At 40.8% G+C, this 20,588-nt stretch overlaps 1 protein-coding gene across 3 annotated transcripts in view; it reads left to right on the plus strand.

Annotated features, from left to right (window-relative positions):
- TBC1D2 (TBC1 domain family member 2) overlaps positions 1-20,307 on the plus strand; it is a 72,859-nt gene extending 52,552 nt beyond the window's left edge. For 2 of the 3 annotated variants that reach the window (XM_072604237.1, XM_072604230.1), the window contains exons 8-13: positions 81-268; positions 1,597-2,073; positions 6,954-7,074; positions 10,140-10,325; positions 12,556-12,677; positions 16,311-20,307. In XM_072604237.1, the coding sequence (XP_072460338.1) occupies positions 81-268; positions 1,597-2,073; positions 6,954-7,074; positions 10,140-10,325; positions 12,556-12,677; positions 16,311-16,512 (1,296 nt within the window). In that variant the 3' untranslated portion in view covers positions 16,513-20,307. The remainder of the gene's footprint in view (positions 1-80; positions 269-1,596; positions 2,074-6,953; positions 7,075-10,139; positions 10,326-12,555; positions 12,678-16,310) is intronic. The other variant, XM_072604247.1, reaches the window with a different exon arrangement.
- The last annotated feature ends 281 nt before the right edge of the window (positions 20,308-20,588 follow it).

The raw sequence follows: 20,588 nt of genomic DNA on the forward strand, positions 1-20,588 counted from the left end.
GCCTATTTTTGATCTGAACTCCAAGTCCAACACCCCTGACCTTCCTGTTGCACAATCTCCTTTGTCACCTTCTCCTCCAGTGTGCATATCTCCAAGCAAAGAATTGTCAAATTGAAAGCAAATACCTCACTGTGTTGCGGAAGCTACAAGACACATTGCCCAACGAGGACAGCGAATGTGGGGAAATGTTAAAGAAACTGGTTCAGGAAGCTCTACAGTGGGATGTAAAGGAGGGAGCGGCGGACTCCATGAAATTGAATCCTATCAGGTGAGGGGGTTTGTCTGTGAGGAGTACACTCTGCTCCTACCTTTCTTTATATCTTGGGAATCCCTTTGGTTCTTTACTGACTAGTTCTGCCAACAAATCAGGCAAATCCTACCCCATGACCCAAGGGGGGTTTTGACAAAGGCAGACTTTTCAGTGGTAGAATCTAGGAAATTTTACATGAAGAGTTCCTCAGCTTCTGCCTAACAAATAAACCTGGAATAAAATATCGGTACAGGAGCCAGAGGAGTTAGTGTTAGTGATGGGCTGGGGATAGAACTTGACTATTAACCACTGCCCTTCTATATCTCAAATTAAAGGTGTCAAGTAGATAGATATTAGAACTCTACTAATATACCTAGAAGTATTATCAGTAGCACCTGATCTAGTGTTAAAAAGAAATTCAAGAATTTCACAGCAATCCACTTTGTATTTCCTAAAGATAAGCAGAAATTTATTGGACATGGCTAGTAGATATACGCATTGTAGGGCACATGTCAAATGTAAAAGATAGGCCTGGCCTCTCATCTGAATTTTAGCCAAGGTCAGGATCCTGATCTTTTCCATAAGCCCTGGGATAGTAACACTGCCCATAAGGAAGCAATGAAGTACAGTGGAGTGACCCCCAGCTCTGGACGCCAATCTCCCCTCTGACACTGCCTATGGGACATGGGCAAATCACCTTCCATCTATGAGCTTAAGTTTTCTCATCTGTAAAATGAGAAGGTTGGATTTCAGGGTCTCTGAGGGCTCTTCTAGCTTTGGATCTGTGATCCAACAAGCAGAAAAAGAGCTACCTATCCGGAGGTGGGGAACCTGCAGCCGCCCTCTAGGCCTTCAAGTGCAGCCTTTTGACTGAATCCACACTTCACACCCACCCCTGCTATAGCCTATGATAAATAATACTATATATTGAGATAGGATGGCATGTAAACCTGGAGGACCAAAGACCTAAAAGGACCCTTAGAACTAGAACACTGTTAAGAGATCGAAGGGACTCGAGGATGTCAACGCTGGAGAAATCCTTTGAGATCATCTCATCCAACCCACTCGTTCTATAGAGCAAGAAGCTAAGGCTGTGATAAGAATTCCACTATTCCACGCATAACCTTTAGTGATTAGTACTATAAGCACAGGCAGTTAATGAATCATTATTATTATAGTTATTGTTTCTTCTCTTCAGCCCTAAAGACAAGCTTGGATGTGGAAGTAGGACTAGTTGCCAGGAACCACGAAAGTCATTGAGTTAAAGGTCTATTTTCTTAGTCTGTTGAAATATCTGTGAATACAGTCTATAACAATACACTGCCAACTTTGTGTCGTCTCAACAGTGAATATGATGACTACGGATTCATGACTGTCCCTGATTATGAAGTTGAGGACTTAAAACTTCTGGCAAAAATCCAGGCTCTAGAGATAAGATCTAATAATCTCTTGAACCATGAGGCAGTAGAGAAACCTCTCCGTGAGAAATGGAGTAGTATTGGGGAACTTATGCCTTCTGCAGACCTGAAACATCTGATTCGAAGTGGCATCCCCCCTGAGCACCGCCAGCGGGTCTGGAAGTGGATGATAAGCCTCCGAGTCAGGCCCACCCAAGCACATAACCATTATGACCTACTGCTCAAAAAGTGTGAAACCATGGAGCACCCAGCCTTTCGGCAGATTGAGCTAGACTTAAATCGTACCTTAACTAACAACAAGCACTTTACAAGCCCCACTTCTAAATTTATCTCCAAACTCCGGAGAATACTACTTGCATTCTCCTGGCAGAATCCTAGCATTGGCTATTGTCAAGGACTGAACAGGTGAGTTTATTTGCCCACAAACACAGGTAAACCCCAAAACACATGGCTATGTTGAATTGTACTACTTGGTGCCTTTCATAAAAATGTGAAAAATTAACAATTACCTTAAAAGAACTCTGAATTCTCTAGTTGATAGTGACTTGAGGGCCTTCACAATCTCTAGCCATTTTTAACATCTTTCTTATGACTCAAGAGTGCTACTGATTGTCTCAAGGAAGTTGGCAAAATTTTTCTCCAAATAGAATTAGCTTAAAATGATTAGCTGAAAAATTAGCTTTAAAATTTGACATACCGTTCAAGAGTTTTCAGAAGAAGGATGCCATACATCAAAATAAAAGAATATCACAGTTCTCAAAGTTTATCACTATATTGGATTGAGTAATTACTTCCTTTCATGGTGTATACTTCAAGGGGGCAAAACGCAAAGATGGGTGATCTTTGTTGTACAACCTTAGGTGGTCATGAGGCAGCATTGCACATTTGGCAGAGTCTTGGACTGGGCATCAGGAAGCCCTAGCTTGGAATACCACTTAATACCTAATACCTTAATAGCTGTATTAATTAGCAAATCATTTCACTGTCAACTTCTGTTTCCTAATCTTTGAAATCATATGGCTAATATCTGTAGAATCTGTTTCATAGGGTGGTTGTGAGACTCAGTATAGAAAGTACTTTGTGTAATATGTCTCCTTTGGATTAAGCTTGATTTCTTTGGGTTTTTTTCATGTCATTAATCTGATTGCTGAAATTTTTCAACTTAGTAAGTCTTCCTAAACACTTAGGTTACTGTTTATAGGACTTCATACTCCATTAGGATAAAAATATCCTGACTAGTTTTTCCTTCTCTTTGGTATTGTGTTGTCTAAGTGTATGATTCTATTTCTTAGACTTGAATGTGGAAGGGAATTTGGGAATCATAAATCTGACCTCATTATACACCAAAGAAACAGTGACTTACCCAGTTCAATCAGCCAGTATTTACTGAAGACCAGCTACATGTCCAGCACCATTCGGTGCTTTGAAGCACTGCAGAAGAAACATTTGATACAGTCTCTATCTCCAGGATGAAGCCATTAGAGAACAGTCTGAGAGAGTAGGTAATGCTGTTCATGGGATCAGCTTCCAAAATGCTCATAGATTTAGAGGTCACCTGACCCAGCCCCTCCTTTTACAGAAGAGGAAGCGGGAGGCTCTAGAAGGAAAGAGATTTGCACAGGGGAACTCCAGTAGATGAGAGCCTGTATAGAGTTTATCATGTAGCAAGTTCTTTAATGGTCTTCTGGCAGGAGGACGGGGCAGGGTTGGGCACTGATGCTGATCCTGGTCATCATCATCTGAGTAGTGCAGGAGAGAAAGGTCTCAGCTTGGACTCAGAAAGACCTGAATTCAAATCCTGTCTCTGGCCCTAGAAAAGTCACTGAATCTCTCTCAGCCTCAGTTTCTTCATCTGTAAAAAGGGGGATAATACTCACAGCTGCCTCACAGAGCTCATTGTGAGGATCAAATGAGATAATATGTAAAGCACTGTGTAAGTGATGGTTATTATTTTTATTGTCGTGTCACTATTAGTGGAGAAGACTTTGTTGCAAAGGTAGGATTCAAGATAAACCTTTAAAAACTGGTTAGATTGGCACAAGATAGGGAAGGGCATTCCACAAAAGAAAAACAGCATGAGTGAAGTTACAAAAAGCAAGAAATAAACATGAAAAGTATAGGGATATTTAGACATTAGCTTGACCTGCAACAGAGGTTTTATGTTGAAGAGTAATAGGAAATAAAGTCAACTAGAAAAGGTGGGGCCAAGTGCTAGGAGCCTTGAATGCCAGGCTAAAACACGTAGCTCTGATCCAATGGGTATTCACTGTAGCCATTTAACAGCAAAGAAAACACCCCTCTACAGAATGGGTTAGGGGGAAAAGGAAGACTTGAGGTAGTGAGCCCGATTAAAAGCTAGTCCAGACATAAACTGATAGACAAAAGTCCTAGACAATACAGGGCATTGGCAGTGGATGTGGGGAATATAAAGCAGATTGGCAGGTGGCAGGGCTTGGTGACTGGAACTTGAAAATGAGATGGGCTGTGAGGGTCTCTCCCAAGCTTTTGAGCTTTGATGATAGTGGGAACAGAAATAAGGAAGTTGCAAAGAATTTCAGGCCGAGTATGATTCTCTTTTGTGGAAAATAAGAAAGGGATTGTTACTCGTTTGCCAGAAATTGGACTTTGTTAATCCCAGTAAGAGTTCATTTTTATTGGCTTCCTTTGGCAAAAATTGTTTTATTGCCGTTACTAAGTTTGAAGTTAGCTCCTTTTGGCTTCCTTACCCAGTAATTCAAATTAGAAATTTAGTTGGCATGGCCCAGGAAGGATCTGTCTAAGGAGATGACTCACATTTGTTATCTTACCATTTTCCATTAATAGTCTACCATATGGTACCACAAGTAATAAAGAAATAGGATACATAAAGAATAGTCATTCAGCGAGTATTTATTGCGTGCCTCCATAATGCGCACAAGTGTTTCTCTCCTTCAAAAACAAGGTAGAGGCAACAGCAGGGCAAGGCTTAATTTTCTATAAAAAGCAGTAATAAAAATGGGGATCACGGGAAGTGACACTTAACTTTATATCCAGATTTTATAATTCTTTATTTTTCCAAATTATAGTTTCATTTTAATTTTCTTTACAGATATAGACAGTTCTTATTTAAGTATTCGTAATTGTAGTTTAATGAAGTAGTATTTTTAATAGAAAAAAACCATGTTCAAGTATGGGAACGTGTTCATTATCTTAGAGACATCAGTTATTCATGCCTGGGATAGAGCTGCTCTTTGGGTGAACAGTAAGGTAACTGCACCACCTAGTGGCATGATCCCCTACGGGGATCACTGGCTTAGGATTTCAAAGCTGACTTCCTGGGGCCTTTGAGGATGGTGTGGTGTGTGGAATAACGGCTAATGCACATCATCTCCATTACAATAGCTAACACTATAGAGGCTCTGCTTTGTGCCTGGCATTGTGCTAAGTGCTTTACATATATTATCTCATTTGATATCCTCAATTTACAGTTGAGGAAAGGGAGGCAAATAGAGCTTGAGTGACTTGCCCAAGGTCACACAGCTAGTGTCTGAAACCTGATTTGAACTCAAGTCTTCCCAGCTCCAGGCCCACACGGCACCACCTCATGGCCTCGTTTCAAGTGTCCTGTGTCCAAGGCTATTGCTTGTCCATCAACACCTTTGTTGTTTTTCAGTTGTGGATCTGTTAACAATCAATCACTGATGGGTGGATTAGCTTCCATCATGCCTTCAATCTCTTAGAGCCCTCCACACCTACTCACTTGACCAGGGGTCCTCTGCTGGGAAACTCCCTTTGTTATCAGCTCTGAGACAGTTGCTGAATAGTGACAGTGTGATCTTTTTTTTTTCCTCCTGCTTTGCCTGTAGCCCCATCTCTCTTGGAAAGCTACCTGTGTAAATCTCAAACTCCTAGACAGTTATATCTGGCTATAAAAGGCAATATTATGTAGTAGCAAGTGCATTGGAAGTTAGACTCGGTCCCAGTACTGCCACTATCTTTGTGACCTCATTTTCATATCTGTAAAATGGAGAGGTTGGATTAGATGATCTTTAATATAAATATAAAGTCTAGGAAGTAGCATGGTACAGTGGAAAGCAAGCCATTTTTGGAATCAGAGGCCTGAGTTCGAATTCAGCATGTCTACTTGATGTCTTTGTGACCTTGGACCAACCATTTAATCTCCCTGAACTTTTGCTTCCTTTGTAAAATGAAGCACTTGGACTAGATGATTTCTAAGATTCCTTAATAACCCCAAATCTGCAATTCTATGATCCTACCCTTTAACCCCCAAATTCTCTGAGTCTAAAAGGAAATAACAGGAGACTGACAAATCCTTTCCTGAGATCTAGGTGCACTGTGTCCATGGCATCCTTCTGATTTGCTAATCATAGGATTATAGATCAAGAGCCAAAGGGAGACCCCTTCACCACTGCCACCCCTACTTGAAATAATTTCAAGCATCTAATGAATAAACAGGCATCATCTGCCCTCTGTCTCTTCTCCACCGTTGGACTTCAGTCTGCGTTTTATGTTCTTCATGTCACCCCTTGATTCCCCTCTGCTAAACAAGACAGAAACGAATGCGGTTTTAAGCAGTTTGACTTTCTCCCTCTCATCTCTTAACATTATAACTTCATCCAAGCAGCTGGTCTGCCCTTTCCACCTCTTAATTACTCCAAATGGAGTTCCATGTCCCTTTTTTTCTCTTCTTAGCAGTTTTTGCAAGCCTTAGCTCACTTTGACCCTTAATCTCCCTGACCCTGCTTCATCATGTTCTTGCTACTGTCTTGTACTCATCCTAGGTTGTGTACTGCCACTTCCATTATTTAGCATGTCTTTAAAAACATAAATTGTCACTAGAAGAATTAAGAATTGTCTCATTTTCCTCTAACACTAAACATTCTAGTCAGGTTTACACAAGCAGAAATCTGCAGGTATCTCTGGTTAATTTTCCAAACTTGCCGTGTAATTCTGACCAAAAAACTTTTTGTTGTTTTTGACTTAAATTGCTTGGGTACATGCTTGTTTGTGCATGTGAACAGATAGATGTGAACCTTTGTTTGGCTTTGGTTGTTTATCTCCAGCCTCCAGGACAGAGTTATCACAAACCTGCAGTGTACAAACACTGAACCCTGGTCAGAGACCTGCTTAAGAGACTTAACCCTAACAATACTGCAGAATCAGGGCATAACTAACATTTTTTCCCTTTTTTGCCCAAAGGAAAGTCACCTCTTTTTCTTCAGATTGTATCCTGAGGACTATTGCTTTTATTTTTAACATAATATTTGTGTTTCTTCATGATATAGGTTGGCAGCCATTGCTCTATTGATCCTAGAAGAGGAAGAAAGCGCTTTCTGGTGTCTAGTTTGTATTGTTGAGACCATAATGCCTTCAGACTACTACAGTAAAACGTTAATAGCATCTCAGGTGAGTAAGGAGGTCTTAGGATGCATATTCAACCGAAACTGAACATGTGGATTTTTCTACCTTTCTGGTTTGGGACCACAGAGCCTTGGGCATGACAGTCCCCTTTAGTCCTCTGCAGCATTCTTGGCTTTAGAAATTGTGTCTTCAGGCATCCACCCCCATTAGCAAGATCTTAACATTTGCCCCAGAGACTTTCCAGAACCCTTCCCAGGTCTCTCAGACAAAAGGTCGTGGTTATTAGGACTTGCTAGGAAAGATATGGGGCGCAATGTGGCGCCATAGTGCACAGAGTACTGGGCCTGGAGTCAAGAAGATTCATCTTTCAGAGTTAATCTGGTCTCAGACACTCACTGCCATGTGACCTCTGGGCAAGTCACTTAACCCTGTTTGCCTCAGTTTCCTCATCTGTAAAATAAACTGGAGAAGGAAATGGCAAACCACTCCAGTATCTTTACCAAGAAAACCCCAGTTGGGGTCACAAAGAATCACACACAACTAAAAATGACCAAACAACAGAAAAGATATGAAATGTTTGGGGGAAGGGGGAAGATTGATAAATGTACAAAAAGTATCACCAATTCAAAGTCAAATTGAAGTTATATTTTAAAAAGTAGTCCCACTCAAAGTCATCTACTTTAAGCAACTGAAATAAATATCCTTTGTAGGAGAAGTCAGATTGATCCAGAAAATCTAACTGCCATCTCTTACTGCTCACTAAGCAATAAACTTCTCATTAGAAGTTAGAAAATGGTAAGAAAAAGAATGGCTGCGCTCCATCACTAATGAGTTGTAGGAGACTTTTGGTGCTGTTGTCACCCATTTTTTTTTTCACCCTAGAAATGTGGATTTCCCTTTGTTTCTAGAGACTGGATCTGGGGTGAGGAAGAGAGAAGGATACCTGTCTCAGCTAGAAGGAAAACAAATTTTATTTTCATCCAAAGGCTTTGATTTTATGATAGAAATTTCATGAATCTCAGAAGTCAATTACCCAATATGGAACCCAGTACTCCCAAAAGTTGGTTCAAAATAGGCATCATAGAAAGGGACTACTGACTAACTTTTCAAAAGATTTTAGTTTATTAAATTCTCATTTGATCCTGATGACTCTTTGAAGTAGTTAGCATAGACATTGTATTCGAAAGAAACTGAGGCTTTAAAAGCTTAAGTGACTTTTCCAAGGTTATGCAAATAGAAGAAAGTGGTTAAGGCAGTTCTAAAACCCCATCTTCTGACTGCAAGAACAGTGCTTCTTCTACCACTGTCTAATTTTGTGGGCCTCTCTCACCTCTTTCTCTCTGTATCTCTCTATACCTCTTACTCACCCTCATCTTTTAATATCCTTTCATTTTCCTTGTCCATAATTCAAACAGTTCGTGAGTTTAATGTTTTATATTTTTCTCTCAAAAATGTGTTGCCATTTATTTTTGTGTGATTTTTTTTCTACTATGGGCCATTGGCCCTTAGTGGAAAAAGATATAGAGATTTCTATTTTCAGTCTATCTGTTCCTTTATAATCTTTGCCACCTACCTATTTCATAAGTTAGTATGAACATTAAAAAATTTTTGCTTGAACTCCACAAATGAATGGACTGAAAAGCCATATGAAAATGCAAGATTCACCTAGACTACCAAATTCCAGTAGATTAGGTACTCTATTTTGTTCATCTTCTTGATCCTACCTAGGTCATCCCCGAGCATTTTTGTAGGAGTTCGATGAGTCTTTACTGAATGAATATACCATGCACCAATCTGTAAATCAATGAGCATCAGTAGTTCCTTACAAAAAGAAATAATAGACAGAATGCAGAAGTACCAGGTGTTACATGGCTCATCTAATATAATAAAAATTATTCTGTTCTGTTACTTTTTTATTAGTGACTTGTACAGAAACTCAGGTGGCATGTTTATTAGATCTGCAAATGGCATGAAACTCCAAGAGGTTCCTAATGCATGGGATGATTCAACAGAGATCCAAAAAGACCTCACTGGGCTAGAACTAACAGCTGAATATATAATATGAAATTTAATAGAGATAAATGTGGGTCTTACCCTTGGGTTCACAAAGTAACCATAGCTGAATAAGCTAGAGGACGTATGACCAGATCACAGTTGGGGGAAAAAGAGAGACTTTGGGATTTTAGTGGGCCATACACTCTCTATGTGAGACAACACACAGGCACATAGAAACTGTCTATAAAGGAGTCTGAAACCAGGCATAAAGGGGTTGTTATGCCAGGGTACTTATTTCTTTTTGTTTCTAAAGATTTTGTTGATGTGGCTGCTCCCTCTAGTGATACATGGAGACATTCCTTGATAGGTGATCCTTCTTGCATTGTGGAGGCCATGAAGTTCAGCATCAAGGAGGCACCTTTCTGTCCTCATTATATTTATTTAGCTAGTCTGGTCCTTGAGTGCCAAATACACTCTCCATTGCCAGACCTCAATTTGAATCATTTTCAGCCTGGTTGTAGAACCTTCTAGAACTTGTACCCTAGTGGCATGGTCTTTTAAGAGCCTCCACAGTAAAGAGGTATCAGAGGAAGATAATATTGGAGAAAGAAAGATCTAGTTGTTGTGAATGCTGTGTGTAATTGTGAAGTCTTAACACCACTAGGAATCTTCAAGGATCACCCTACACATTCATTTGGCCTAGACTACATGTTCTAATTGACTGCCAATTAAGGCTGGCCCTGCCGTCTTAACACTAAATTGTCTGCTCTCTGACATCTTATTTGCCCTGTGATACATACAGCTAACAGTCACAGCTAGCCAAGACCTTCGTGTTTTCAAAAACTTCCCTTTAGAAACCCAAATAATTAGCTATATTTTTTTTAAAAAATTCACTGCTTTGGCAGTCCATTCATTCAACAGGCATATATTACACACTGGCTATGCACAAGAGAGAATTTCTGCTTTGGGTAGATGTTATCACCTGCTCTGAGATAATATGATTCTTTGAAAAGCCTGTTGTGGATTCTGAACACTGTCAAAAGAACAGTATAGACAGCAGGGCCTTGCCTGGGTTATGAGAGATGGGTAACATATAGCTTTTTGCTTCATTGCAGGTAGATCAAAGGGTTCTCCAAGATTTTTTATCAGATAAGCTTCCCAGGTTGATGGCCCACTTGGAGCAGCACAAAATCGACCTGTCACTGATCACCTTCAACTGGTTCCTTGTGATTTTTGTGGACAGTCTTATCAGCGACATACTGCTCAGAGTCTGGGATGCCTTCCTGTATGAAGGAATTAAGGTAGGAGCTGATCTGATCTCCTTTGCTAATTATGGTTTTAGGGGTTTCCTCAATGCAGTGGGCAGCAGTGAAAGACTGTTTCATTCACTCCCAGTCTAATGCCTGCTCATTTCATCCTATATTTGCTTTTCCCGAGAAACTATTTCTAAGAAGTATTTTACATGCCAAATTGTATGACATATATCAGAAAGCAACTGAATTCTCCCTGTCCTGCATTCTGCTTGTATAGTAAGAAAGTCAGATCTGTTCACTTTTACCTGAGTTTACCATGTGAAAGTGTAAAGGTTAGGCAACTAGCATTCTCTCTTACCCATTTGGGCCTGCAAGGATACCTTTAAAATGAAGAATGAAATAAGACAGTGGTCTTTTCCATGGGGTCAGTGCTCTGCATGAGCTGCACAGGCAGCCATCTTTGTGTTATGAGGTGATGGATTCTCCATTGCCCTAGAATGCTATCTCTTTCTGCTTTGTGATTTTGCTCTGTTTCTGCTTAGACTACAATTCCCACCATTAAAGTTACTTATGTGAATTACGCCCCCAAAGGAGGGAACATTATCCACTGAGTTACCTGGTAAGAAGGAACAGGGAAGATCCTTGGAGAAAGTAGTATCCCTCTGCCCTTTCATTAGCATGGATTAGTTTCTTAGTCTTGTTAATTGCCAACTTATTATAACATGGAGAGGCAACTTCAAGGATGAGAAAGATACAGGACTAGGAAGAGCAAGCATCACTGTAATCTTGAGCTCTGAAAGGATGGAGCTGTGGAAAGAAGTATGAGGTTCTGCCCAGATAATAGGCCCAGAAGGAGTGACCCTAGGCCCTGCCTGTGACCAGGGGGGACAACAGGAGAGCCTTGAACCAAGAAGATCTCCTGGCCAATGGCGTGTCTATGGAATGCTCTGTGGGAGGTAGGAAGGGAGAGAAGAAAAACTTTAGCTTTTCTTTCTTTCTTTACCCCCCAAAAAAGTACTGAGCTCACCTGCTCAAAGCAAATAGGGTTTGGACTATTGGTGTCACATTTCCCTGGCAGTGTCTAATCATAGTTAGCAAAAGTAGTAGCTGCCGTTTGTATGTGTAATAGCTAGCCTTCATGTAGTACTTTAAGGTTTCCAAAGCTTCTATATTTTGCAGCTATTATCTTATTTTATCTAGGATTTCAAATATAGATTTCCTAGTTTATAAAATGTTTTCTCCACTTTCCACAACACTCTTGTAAAGTTTGTAGTCCAAGAATTATTCTACATGTGCTATAAGAAATGATGAACAGGAAGACTTCAGAGAGGCCTGAAAGGACCTATATGAACTGATGCTGAGTGAAAGGAGCAGAACCAGGAGAACTTCGTACACAGCAACGACCACAGTGTGCCAGGAATTTTTCTGGTGGACTTAGTACTTCATTGCAATGCATGGACTCAAAAAATTCCCAGTGGTCTCTTAAGGCAAAATGCCTTCCACATCCAGAGAAAGAACAGTGAAATTCAATCACAGAGTGAAGCAGATCATTTTCATTTGTGTTATGTTTTGGTTTGTTTTATGATTTTTCCCATTTAATTTAATTCTTCTATGCAATATGACTAAGGTGAAAATGTATTTAATAGGAATGTATGTGGAGAACCTATATAAAACTGTATGCCGTCTCAGGGAGGCAATGGAGAGGTGGGGGGAAGAAAGGGGAGGGAGGGGAGAAAAATCTAAGATATATGGAAGTGATTGTAGAACACTGAAAACAAGTAAAAATAAAATAAAAATTTTACAGATGAGAAAACTGAGGCTCAGAGAGGTAAGTGATAGGTGTCAGAATCAGAACTTAAACCTGAGTCTTAAAAGCATATTGGGTGCTTGTTTTCCCTACCAGACAATGGTCCTAAGGTTATCTGAAAGGACCAGAAGAAGGTGCATCAAAGGAGAGAGTTTATTTTTAGAGCTAACTTATGGCCTTTGATCTGGAAAGGGTATAAAACAGGCTATTTTCAGATCATCTCTTTGGTTTCCTTAACCCAAAGAAATGATATCGTTGAGACTTAAGAAGGGGAGATTTAAAGCCAAGGGAAGCCTTTAGAGACTTTCATATCACTCCACTCAGGCATTTTCTTCTCTATGTCTATGTTGTGCCTATCTGTGTAGTAGATAGAACTTGCTTACAAAGCTATGCATAAGATTGTTCTATTAAGTATTTCCCTGTACTTGTATGTCACTGATGTTTCCTAAGACACATTTGAACCCATTTCAGGTGATATTCCGATATGCCCTTGCTATATTTAAGTACAATGAAGAAGCAATACTAAGGATTCACGACAGTCTAGAGATCTACCAGTACCTTCGATTCTTCACCAAAACGATATGCAATGGCCGGTAAGGGCTTTAATGTTAATATTCAGCAGATAAGTGTTTGTCAAACACCTACTGTAAGCCCAGCATGGTGCTGGGTGCTGCGGGCAGCCCCAAGCGGAGTCCCTGCCCGTAAAAGAGTTTCTTTTGTTTTTAGGAACACAAGAGTATTTGGGTTGTTTGGTTTTTTTTTAAAAAACAAACATGAAACAAGCTATGTAAATGGTGTACATGTGATAAAATGTCATGGTAGAGCTTATGAATGCTACAGTAATTTGGGGAAATTTGAAACCAGGTTTTGGAAGGCTGAGAAAGTCAGAAGCTGAAGCTTAGCCTCAGCTAATGTGCCTGGCTAAAAGAAGTTTAGATTTGGTGTCACAGGAAATTGGGAGAAATTATAGATTCTTAAGCAGACCAGTGGCATTTAAAATGGAAGTGCTATGGAGTATTGGTTGGAGGGGTTAGGGATGGAATCGATATCTAGGCCTTCCAGAAACCGATCCAGCCAACTAGTGTGTACCTTCCTCTTGAATCAGTGGTAAAATGCCACTATGACTAGAAAAAGAATAGGGCTTCTATGCCCACAGTCAGTTTCTGGCCTCCAATGGTAACAACCATTTTTTTAAAATCAAGGACCCTAAGAATGGCTGGCCAAGTGACTCCCTCCCCTCCAAAAACCTTTTGTTGTAGTTTTTACAGCCTCCCTCATGCTGCCCAAAGGCCTAGGAAACAGTCCATGAGATGGGCCTTCACAATTCATAAAAGCAGGCCACAGTGCAAATGGGATTTGAAAGGAAGTCTTTTAGATACACTACATATTGTTGTAAATGGATCTGTGAATTGGTCCAACCCTTCTGGAAAAATATTAGAAATTATGTTTAAAAAGTGACTAAAATGCCTGTACTCTCTGACGCAGGGGGCCCACTGCTAATCACATACTTCAAGACAGCCAAAATAGGAAGGTCCAATACATGCCAGAATATTTATAACAGCACTCTTTGCATTAGCAAAGTACTGGAAACAGAGTCAATGCCCATCATTTGGAGAATGGCTACAAAAATTTTGGTGCATGAGTGTGATGGGCGATGACTGCAACCTAAGAAACATGGATAGGCATGAAGACTACAGAGACACAAGCAGAGATTTGATGAGCCAATGCAGAGTAAAGTAAACAGAACCAGGAAGGCAGTAAACAGAAGGACCACAACAGTGTTAACATAAAGTACAGCAGAGAAGTCAGCCTTGAACACTGTTCCATTAATAATGGTCAGGCCAGACCTCCACAAAGAGAGTGGAGAACACGCCCCTGTCTTTGCTGGAGGGGGCCTTGGTGGGGGAGAAGGCTACAAATAGGTATGGAACATTACGTAGGTGGTTGGCCTTGATTGATGTGTTCTTTAGTTTTGCTGAACTACCTTTTTTCCCTCTTTGTTTTAAATGGTGACTTGGGGATTGAGAGAGAAGAATATATTGGGAAATAAAATGAAGGTAATATTCTTCATACAGAGCATTCTGCCTACATCTCTGTGCTCTTTGCAGTCTTCTCCCCACCCTCATACCTGGATTCTGCTCCCTTCTTTCCTCCGTCCAGCTTAAGAGTTGTCTCCTGTATGAAGCCACTTCTGATTTCTACCACACACACCCCACCTCAAACTTTCAGCATCTACCCTAAAAAAAGCCTCTCCTGATTATCACCCCCATCACCTGCGAGTACATACTCTGAAAAATCTACTTTGTATTTACCTACTATAAGAAGAAACCCAGCATGTCATAGCGGATAGGGTACCAGCCTCAAAGCCAGGAAGATCTGAATTCAGGCCCCCCTTTGGCCACATGCTGTGTGACCCCAGGCAAATCCTGGAACTTCTTGACACTGTAGACAACTGTAAACCTGTAAATTGTAGCAAAAGTTCCAACCTGCACTGAGAGAAGACATTTCCTCACCTGGGAGTTCTCTGTTCCAAGGAAGTCACAAATGCAGACCCTATCCCCAGTCATGATAGCTACTTATATGAACAATTTCTCCTGCTGGAGGTCACTGACTAGTTTGCTTTTGTCTTTACATCTCCTGGACCTAACACAGCACCTCTCATGGAGCTGATGGTCATGGATCCATCTTTCTCTTGGCCTTTGTCTGTGTGCTGTGGTTGCTAAAAAGGTCAGCCTTGGACCACAGGTTCTAAACTGTGGTTACATGGTTTGTTCTTTAAGTGATTCTCTAGCCCTAACCTCCCCCTTGACTTCTAGTCTTGCATCCCCAACTGCCAGTGTCCCATAGACCAGGGTTTCTTAAGCCCTTTCCACTCTGACCCCTTCAATGCTTTAAACTCACTGTGCCCAAAACTGAACTTCCCCCCAAAGCCCTGCTTTCTTCCTAATATTTGTTACTGTCAAGGATACCACATCCTTGTACTCACCTAAGTATTATCCTCCACTCCATTCTTCCACCCCTACATGTAAAGTGTTGCTGAGTCTTTATCAATTGTCCCTTTGTAACATCTCTGACACACGTACCTCTCCTGTACTCTGTCACCACCCCAGTGAAGGTCCTTATCACCTCCTATTTTGACAGTTGCCATAGCCTGCTGGTTGGTCTTCCTGCCTAGATTTCCCCTACCCTCATCCAGTTCATTTTCTATCCAGTTACCAGTTATCTTCCTAAAGTTCAGATCTGACCATGTCATCCCTCCCTACCTATTTAACAAACTGTAGAGGATCCCTATTGCTTCCAGTATCAAATGCAAAATCCTTTGTTTGACTTTTAAAGCCCTTCATATCTTTCCAGTCTTCCTACACTTTACTTTCGTCATCTGCCACGATCCAGTGACACTGAGCCCTTTGCTGATCCTTGAACACAACACTCTTATCTCCTAACTCTGGCGATTTTCACGGGCTGTACCCCATCCCTGGAGAGCCCTTCTTCCTTGTCTCTGCCTCAAGTCTCAGCAGAAATCCCACTGTCTGAACGAAACCTTGCCGAGTTCTCCTTAACGTTAGTGTTCTTCTGAGACTTGCCCCAGTTTTTCCTGTATTTGTCTTGTTTGTACATAGTTGTTTGCTCGTGTATTGCTCACCCCTGCCACCACCACCACCTGGAATGTGGGCTTCTCAAAGGCAGGGGCTGTTTTTGCCTTTCTTTGTATCCATAGCACTTAGCACAGTGCCTGGCATATAGTAATCACTTAGTAAATGCTTATTGACTGACTGTTTGGAGCAACTTTCCAGAAAGATCTTTGATGTTCATTTTGTGGCATGAAAACCATAAGCTTGTTTAGACTAATGGTCAGTCACAAAGCTTTGCTGAAAAAGACCAGCTCCATTCCTTATGTTTGTCCCAGGCAGATCTGTCATTGAATTTTTCAGCCATCTATGTAGGGAGAAATGTCCACACCTGAGCTCACATTACGACCCAAAGCAATCTACATACAGTAAGAGTCTAATGATACCGTGGTTAGGGTTTGAAGAAGGTGTTCATCCTGTCACTAGTTTCATCAAGATCTTCTCATTTTACTAATTTCTTAGTGTAAGCTTAAATGGTTTCCTTTTGTTTACCATCAGCCTTCATATGAAAAATGTTCAGACCCTGTCCTGCATTTTCAGATCAGCTAACTAATCGATGGGCCTTGGGTCATACCCCTTCCTCTCTCTCCTTCACAGGAAACTGATGAATATTGCTTTCAATGACATGAACCCCTTTCCCATGAAGCAACTCAGAAACCGGCGGGCCGTGCACAGGGAAAAGCTTGAGGCTGAACTGCGGGAGCTGGAGAACATCAAAGCAGAATTCTTGAAAGAGAGAGCCATGCAGGGAAGCAAGTCACAGGAAGATTGTATGAGTGAGGATGAGGAAGAGATTTAACCAGAGCTCCCTGATCCACTCATCCTCTGCCTTGCCAATTTGGGAATTGTCAGGTTGTTTGGGTTTTTATCCTTTTCTTTCTCAAAGCTCTTTATGATTTTCTAACCAAAAATGCATCTAAAAAAAGAGTATATATCACCAAAGGAAGGATGAGGATGAGAGCATTTGAATCCAGGGGACTTGCTGGAAAGATTCTCTCCCAGCCCTGGGTTTGCTGCAGGCCTTCTCTTTTCTGCCTCCTTACCTCAGTTTTATCCTCAGCCCCAGTGGGGTGGCTACTTCTATTCACAGGTTGTTGTTTGTCCTTCATTCTTGGGGAGGACTGTGACTTCAGGGAGATGGTGCCATAACTTGCAAGTGAGTTGGATTTAAGTGAGGCAGGATTGTGCAAAGTCACCAACCTCACCTTGTCTTCTGGAGCCATCTGGGTCCAGTGGCCAGATATGGATCAGGACAACTGAAGATGGCCCTGGATCCAGTGGGAGGCATTGACCTTTTTAAGCTAAGGTCTTTAACACTTCTCGGTTTGTCTGTGGCAATACTCATTCAGTGATTAGGGGTAAATGGGAGATTAGGCAGTAAAGGAGAGGAGACATCCAAGAAGGATACTATGGTTACAAATTTGGGTATCCTGGAGGACCGTGGTTCTTAAAGTGCTATAAATAAATGCTAGCTATTATTACTGTACCTTGCAATTGCTGTTGTTTTAAACTAGTAGACCTGCTTTCATCATCCAGTTAAGCATGTTTCCTGGCCTCCTCTCCCTATGTTTACTCAAAGCCCAAAGCAGAGAAACCAGGAAATACCACCTTACCGAAGCCCTGTCCTTAACTGTACTCTCTGTTCCATACCCACTTCTGAGAACCTGAAAGTCATGTGGGCTTTATGGGAGACAGTGAGTTCTATGACATGTAAAGCATGTCTTCCCACCCCTGCTTCAGCCACAAAGTTATGTTTAATGTCACATGAAAGGATTTCATACATTTATCCTTACGTAAAACTAGTCAGGTAACCTGCATTTTACATTTAATGTGATATGCCTGTTTTGATTTATCCCATTTAAAAACTTCAGATGACAGTTAAATAATCCCTTGCCTTCTTAAAAACTGACTTCCCTTTGGAGAGGAGAAATCAAAGCAAATTTACATTTACATGTTTGATCATGTCACATTTTTTAATAGAGAAGCTCTCCTAATGCACACAGCCCATCAGAATGAATCTGGCTGATAGATTTTACTTGAAAACATTACTACTTCAGTTTTCCTTTTTATCTGCCCAGGAAGGTCACTGTGAAATTGTTGGCTCGGATGTTTTCTGCTCCCTTCAAGTCGTATCAAAATCATACTAATGATTTATATTTAGAATATTGCGGCCCAGATCTCTCAGTCTAGTCCATACTGCTCCTCTTGGCTTTGTATCCTCCATAAGACATTGCTACAGTCCATTCTAGTCATGAAGCTAAGCCATTGACCATGTGAGGCAGTCTCCTTTGCTAAGTATTTTTTTTAATTTAATTATTTAACTTTTAACATTCATTTTCACAAAAAATTTTGGGTTCCAAATTTTCTGCTAAGTATTTTCTTAGCTTGGAAGGGAAATGGGGTGTTGTGAGGAGGGAGAGGGGCTTAGCACCACATGATCAGAACCAGGAAATAGTTACTTGGCTATAGTTCTCCACCCAGACTGGCTCCTCATTGCTGGGTGTTCTGTAACTTCACCCTCTGAGCCAGGTGAGTGCTTGAGTGTACCCTGAGCAGTTTGTTGCTTGGGAGCTTGTAGGCAGAGGGGAATTTTGCAAAGTTTGACAGTAATGATTCCATTATGAAAGCCCCTCCTAAGTCTTCACTACCCATTGCTCTTGTTATACTTTGGAGCGTCACACGACATAGGTACCATCTTTAGGAGGGAGTAATGCATGGCAGACACTGATGCACCGATTCAGGCAGTAGAGAATACACATGTACACACACACACAGACGCACATACACACACACACACAAACACACACACACATATACACACACCCTTACCTTTGTGGGCAAGCTCACTGGAGCACACATAAGACCTTGAGGAGACTGCTTCACCTCTGAGACTCAGTTTCTGTCAAATATACTGTTCAGTCTGGTAAATGGAATTAGTAATGCCCTGCTGCAAGGTTCTTATAAGGAACACATGAGATGAAAAGTGCACACCATAACTGGTTATGCAGCCAAGGGCCTGGCTAGTTAAGAATGGTTTGGCTGATATTTTCCCCTCCTAACACGTCCTCCTAAAACAGAAATTAGAGGAAACTCATCCTGACTTTCTTGAGGTGGCTTTGTGTTCTCCAGATGTTGAACTGACTCTGCCTATAGATTCTCATAGAATTGTTGATAAATCTGCCTCTGGAATTTCCAATGCACTTTGTCATCTTTAGGTGAAAAGCTCAGTAACAGCACCAAGTACCCAGGATATGAGGTAGCCATTGGAAAGTCTCCCAGAGAGCTGGAAGGAACCTTGTGAGGCAGCAGTGGCATTTTTCTTTTTTTTTTCAATAAATCACTTGAACATGTAAATCATGCACATAGTCTAAAGACATCTGATATCTTCCTTTGTGCAGAATAGACTTAGAGAGAGTCAGGGGGTCCTGCATAGACCATTTGTTGCCGAAAGGTAGATTGTTTGTCCCAGAATTTGGAAGTAACTTCCAGTATTAAAAAATAAGCTATGCCATGTGATCTTCTATATGCTATAAAATTACAGGCCGGAAAGGGTCTTGTAAAGGTCCTCTTGTTCTTCTGTTCATAGATAAGACTGCACAGAAATTATCCTAGATAGAATGTCATCTGTTCTTTCTGAAAAATTAAAAAGCTACTTTCCTCTGGTGAAAACAGTACTCATATAATAGTGCTTATTAATTTATTGATCACGTACATGTCTGTGGAGCATTATGCTACATTCTGGGGAAAATGCAAAAGTAATGAAAGTATTGTATGAAAATTTTAATGATAAAATGCATCCTATCTCCTGGTTAAACTTTAAGTGCCATCAGATCACAAACTGTGTCTTATTTAATCTTTGTATCTTCACCAGCACCTGGAATAGTCTCTGCACACAGTGGGAACATAATAATTATTTGTTGAAGGTTGAAGGTATAGTTCCTACCCTCCAAATGGAGCTCATGTTCTAGCTGATGTATGTCATAGGCTTACAAACATACAGTAACTGTATAACAGTTAACCAGCAAGTACAAATGCAAAAGAAAATATGTACATTTATTATTTCTTCAGAAGATCTATAATTTTGTCATTATGGGTACTTTCTTCATTAACATGGATAGCAACCCTTCCTTCCACGTTGAGTTGCTAATATCAAAAAAAGCCATCACATGGTAGCCAGCCTTTTGGGGATGTCTCTCTGCACTTAGTGAATCTTGGCCTAGGACATTAATCCATCACCAACTCCATTCATACTCAAGGATTTTCTACCTTTGTAGGGGCTGCCAAGCTATGCCTAGTGGTAGAGATTACCTTTTTCTTCAATTCTATTTTCGTATTTAGCAGACTTAAAGAAAACTCATTCAAAACATGTTCGTTGTTTTTAAAACTGATTTGTATACAGCTCTTTACACCAAATGTTTACATTACACATTAGAGGGAGTTTACAGTATTTATATTACGACATAAATAAAGCATAGCAGTTATTTTCACGATTCCTTGTGTTTATATTCACCAAAAATAATGATATGGTACCTTGTAAAACAAAATGGAATGGATGTTTTGTGACAGTTCTATTAAAAAATAGCTCTTCAATATATTTTATTTTGCGTGTGAGGTAAACTGTTTTCTTTTATACTGCTGTGTCCCCTAGACATTCCCCCTAGTGCTGTGATCTGGCCGTGCCCATCCTGCCTTTTGGAGGTCTCAGCAGTCATGATGTAAAGGGGATCAATCATTCTCCAGCCATGCTTTTGGAAAATACAGCTGTGAGGTTAGCACTTGTGCATTAACACATCCATCCATCTCAAGGTATCATGTTTCTGGAGTTACTCAACACATACTGGATAGGCAGGGTTCTCTCTGCCCAACCGGAGGCTA

Source organism: Notamacropus eugenii, chromosome 1 (genome assembly GCF_028372415.1).
Source record: "Notamacropus eugenii isolate mMacEug1 chromosome 1, mMacEug1.pri_v2, whole genome shotgun sequence".
NCBI classification, from domain to species: domain Eukaryota; kingdom Metazoa; phylum Chordata; class Mammalia; order Diprotodontia; family Macropodidae; genus Notamacropus; species Notamacropus eugenii.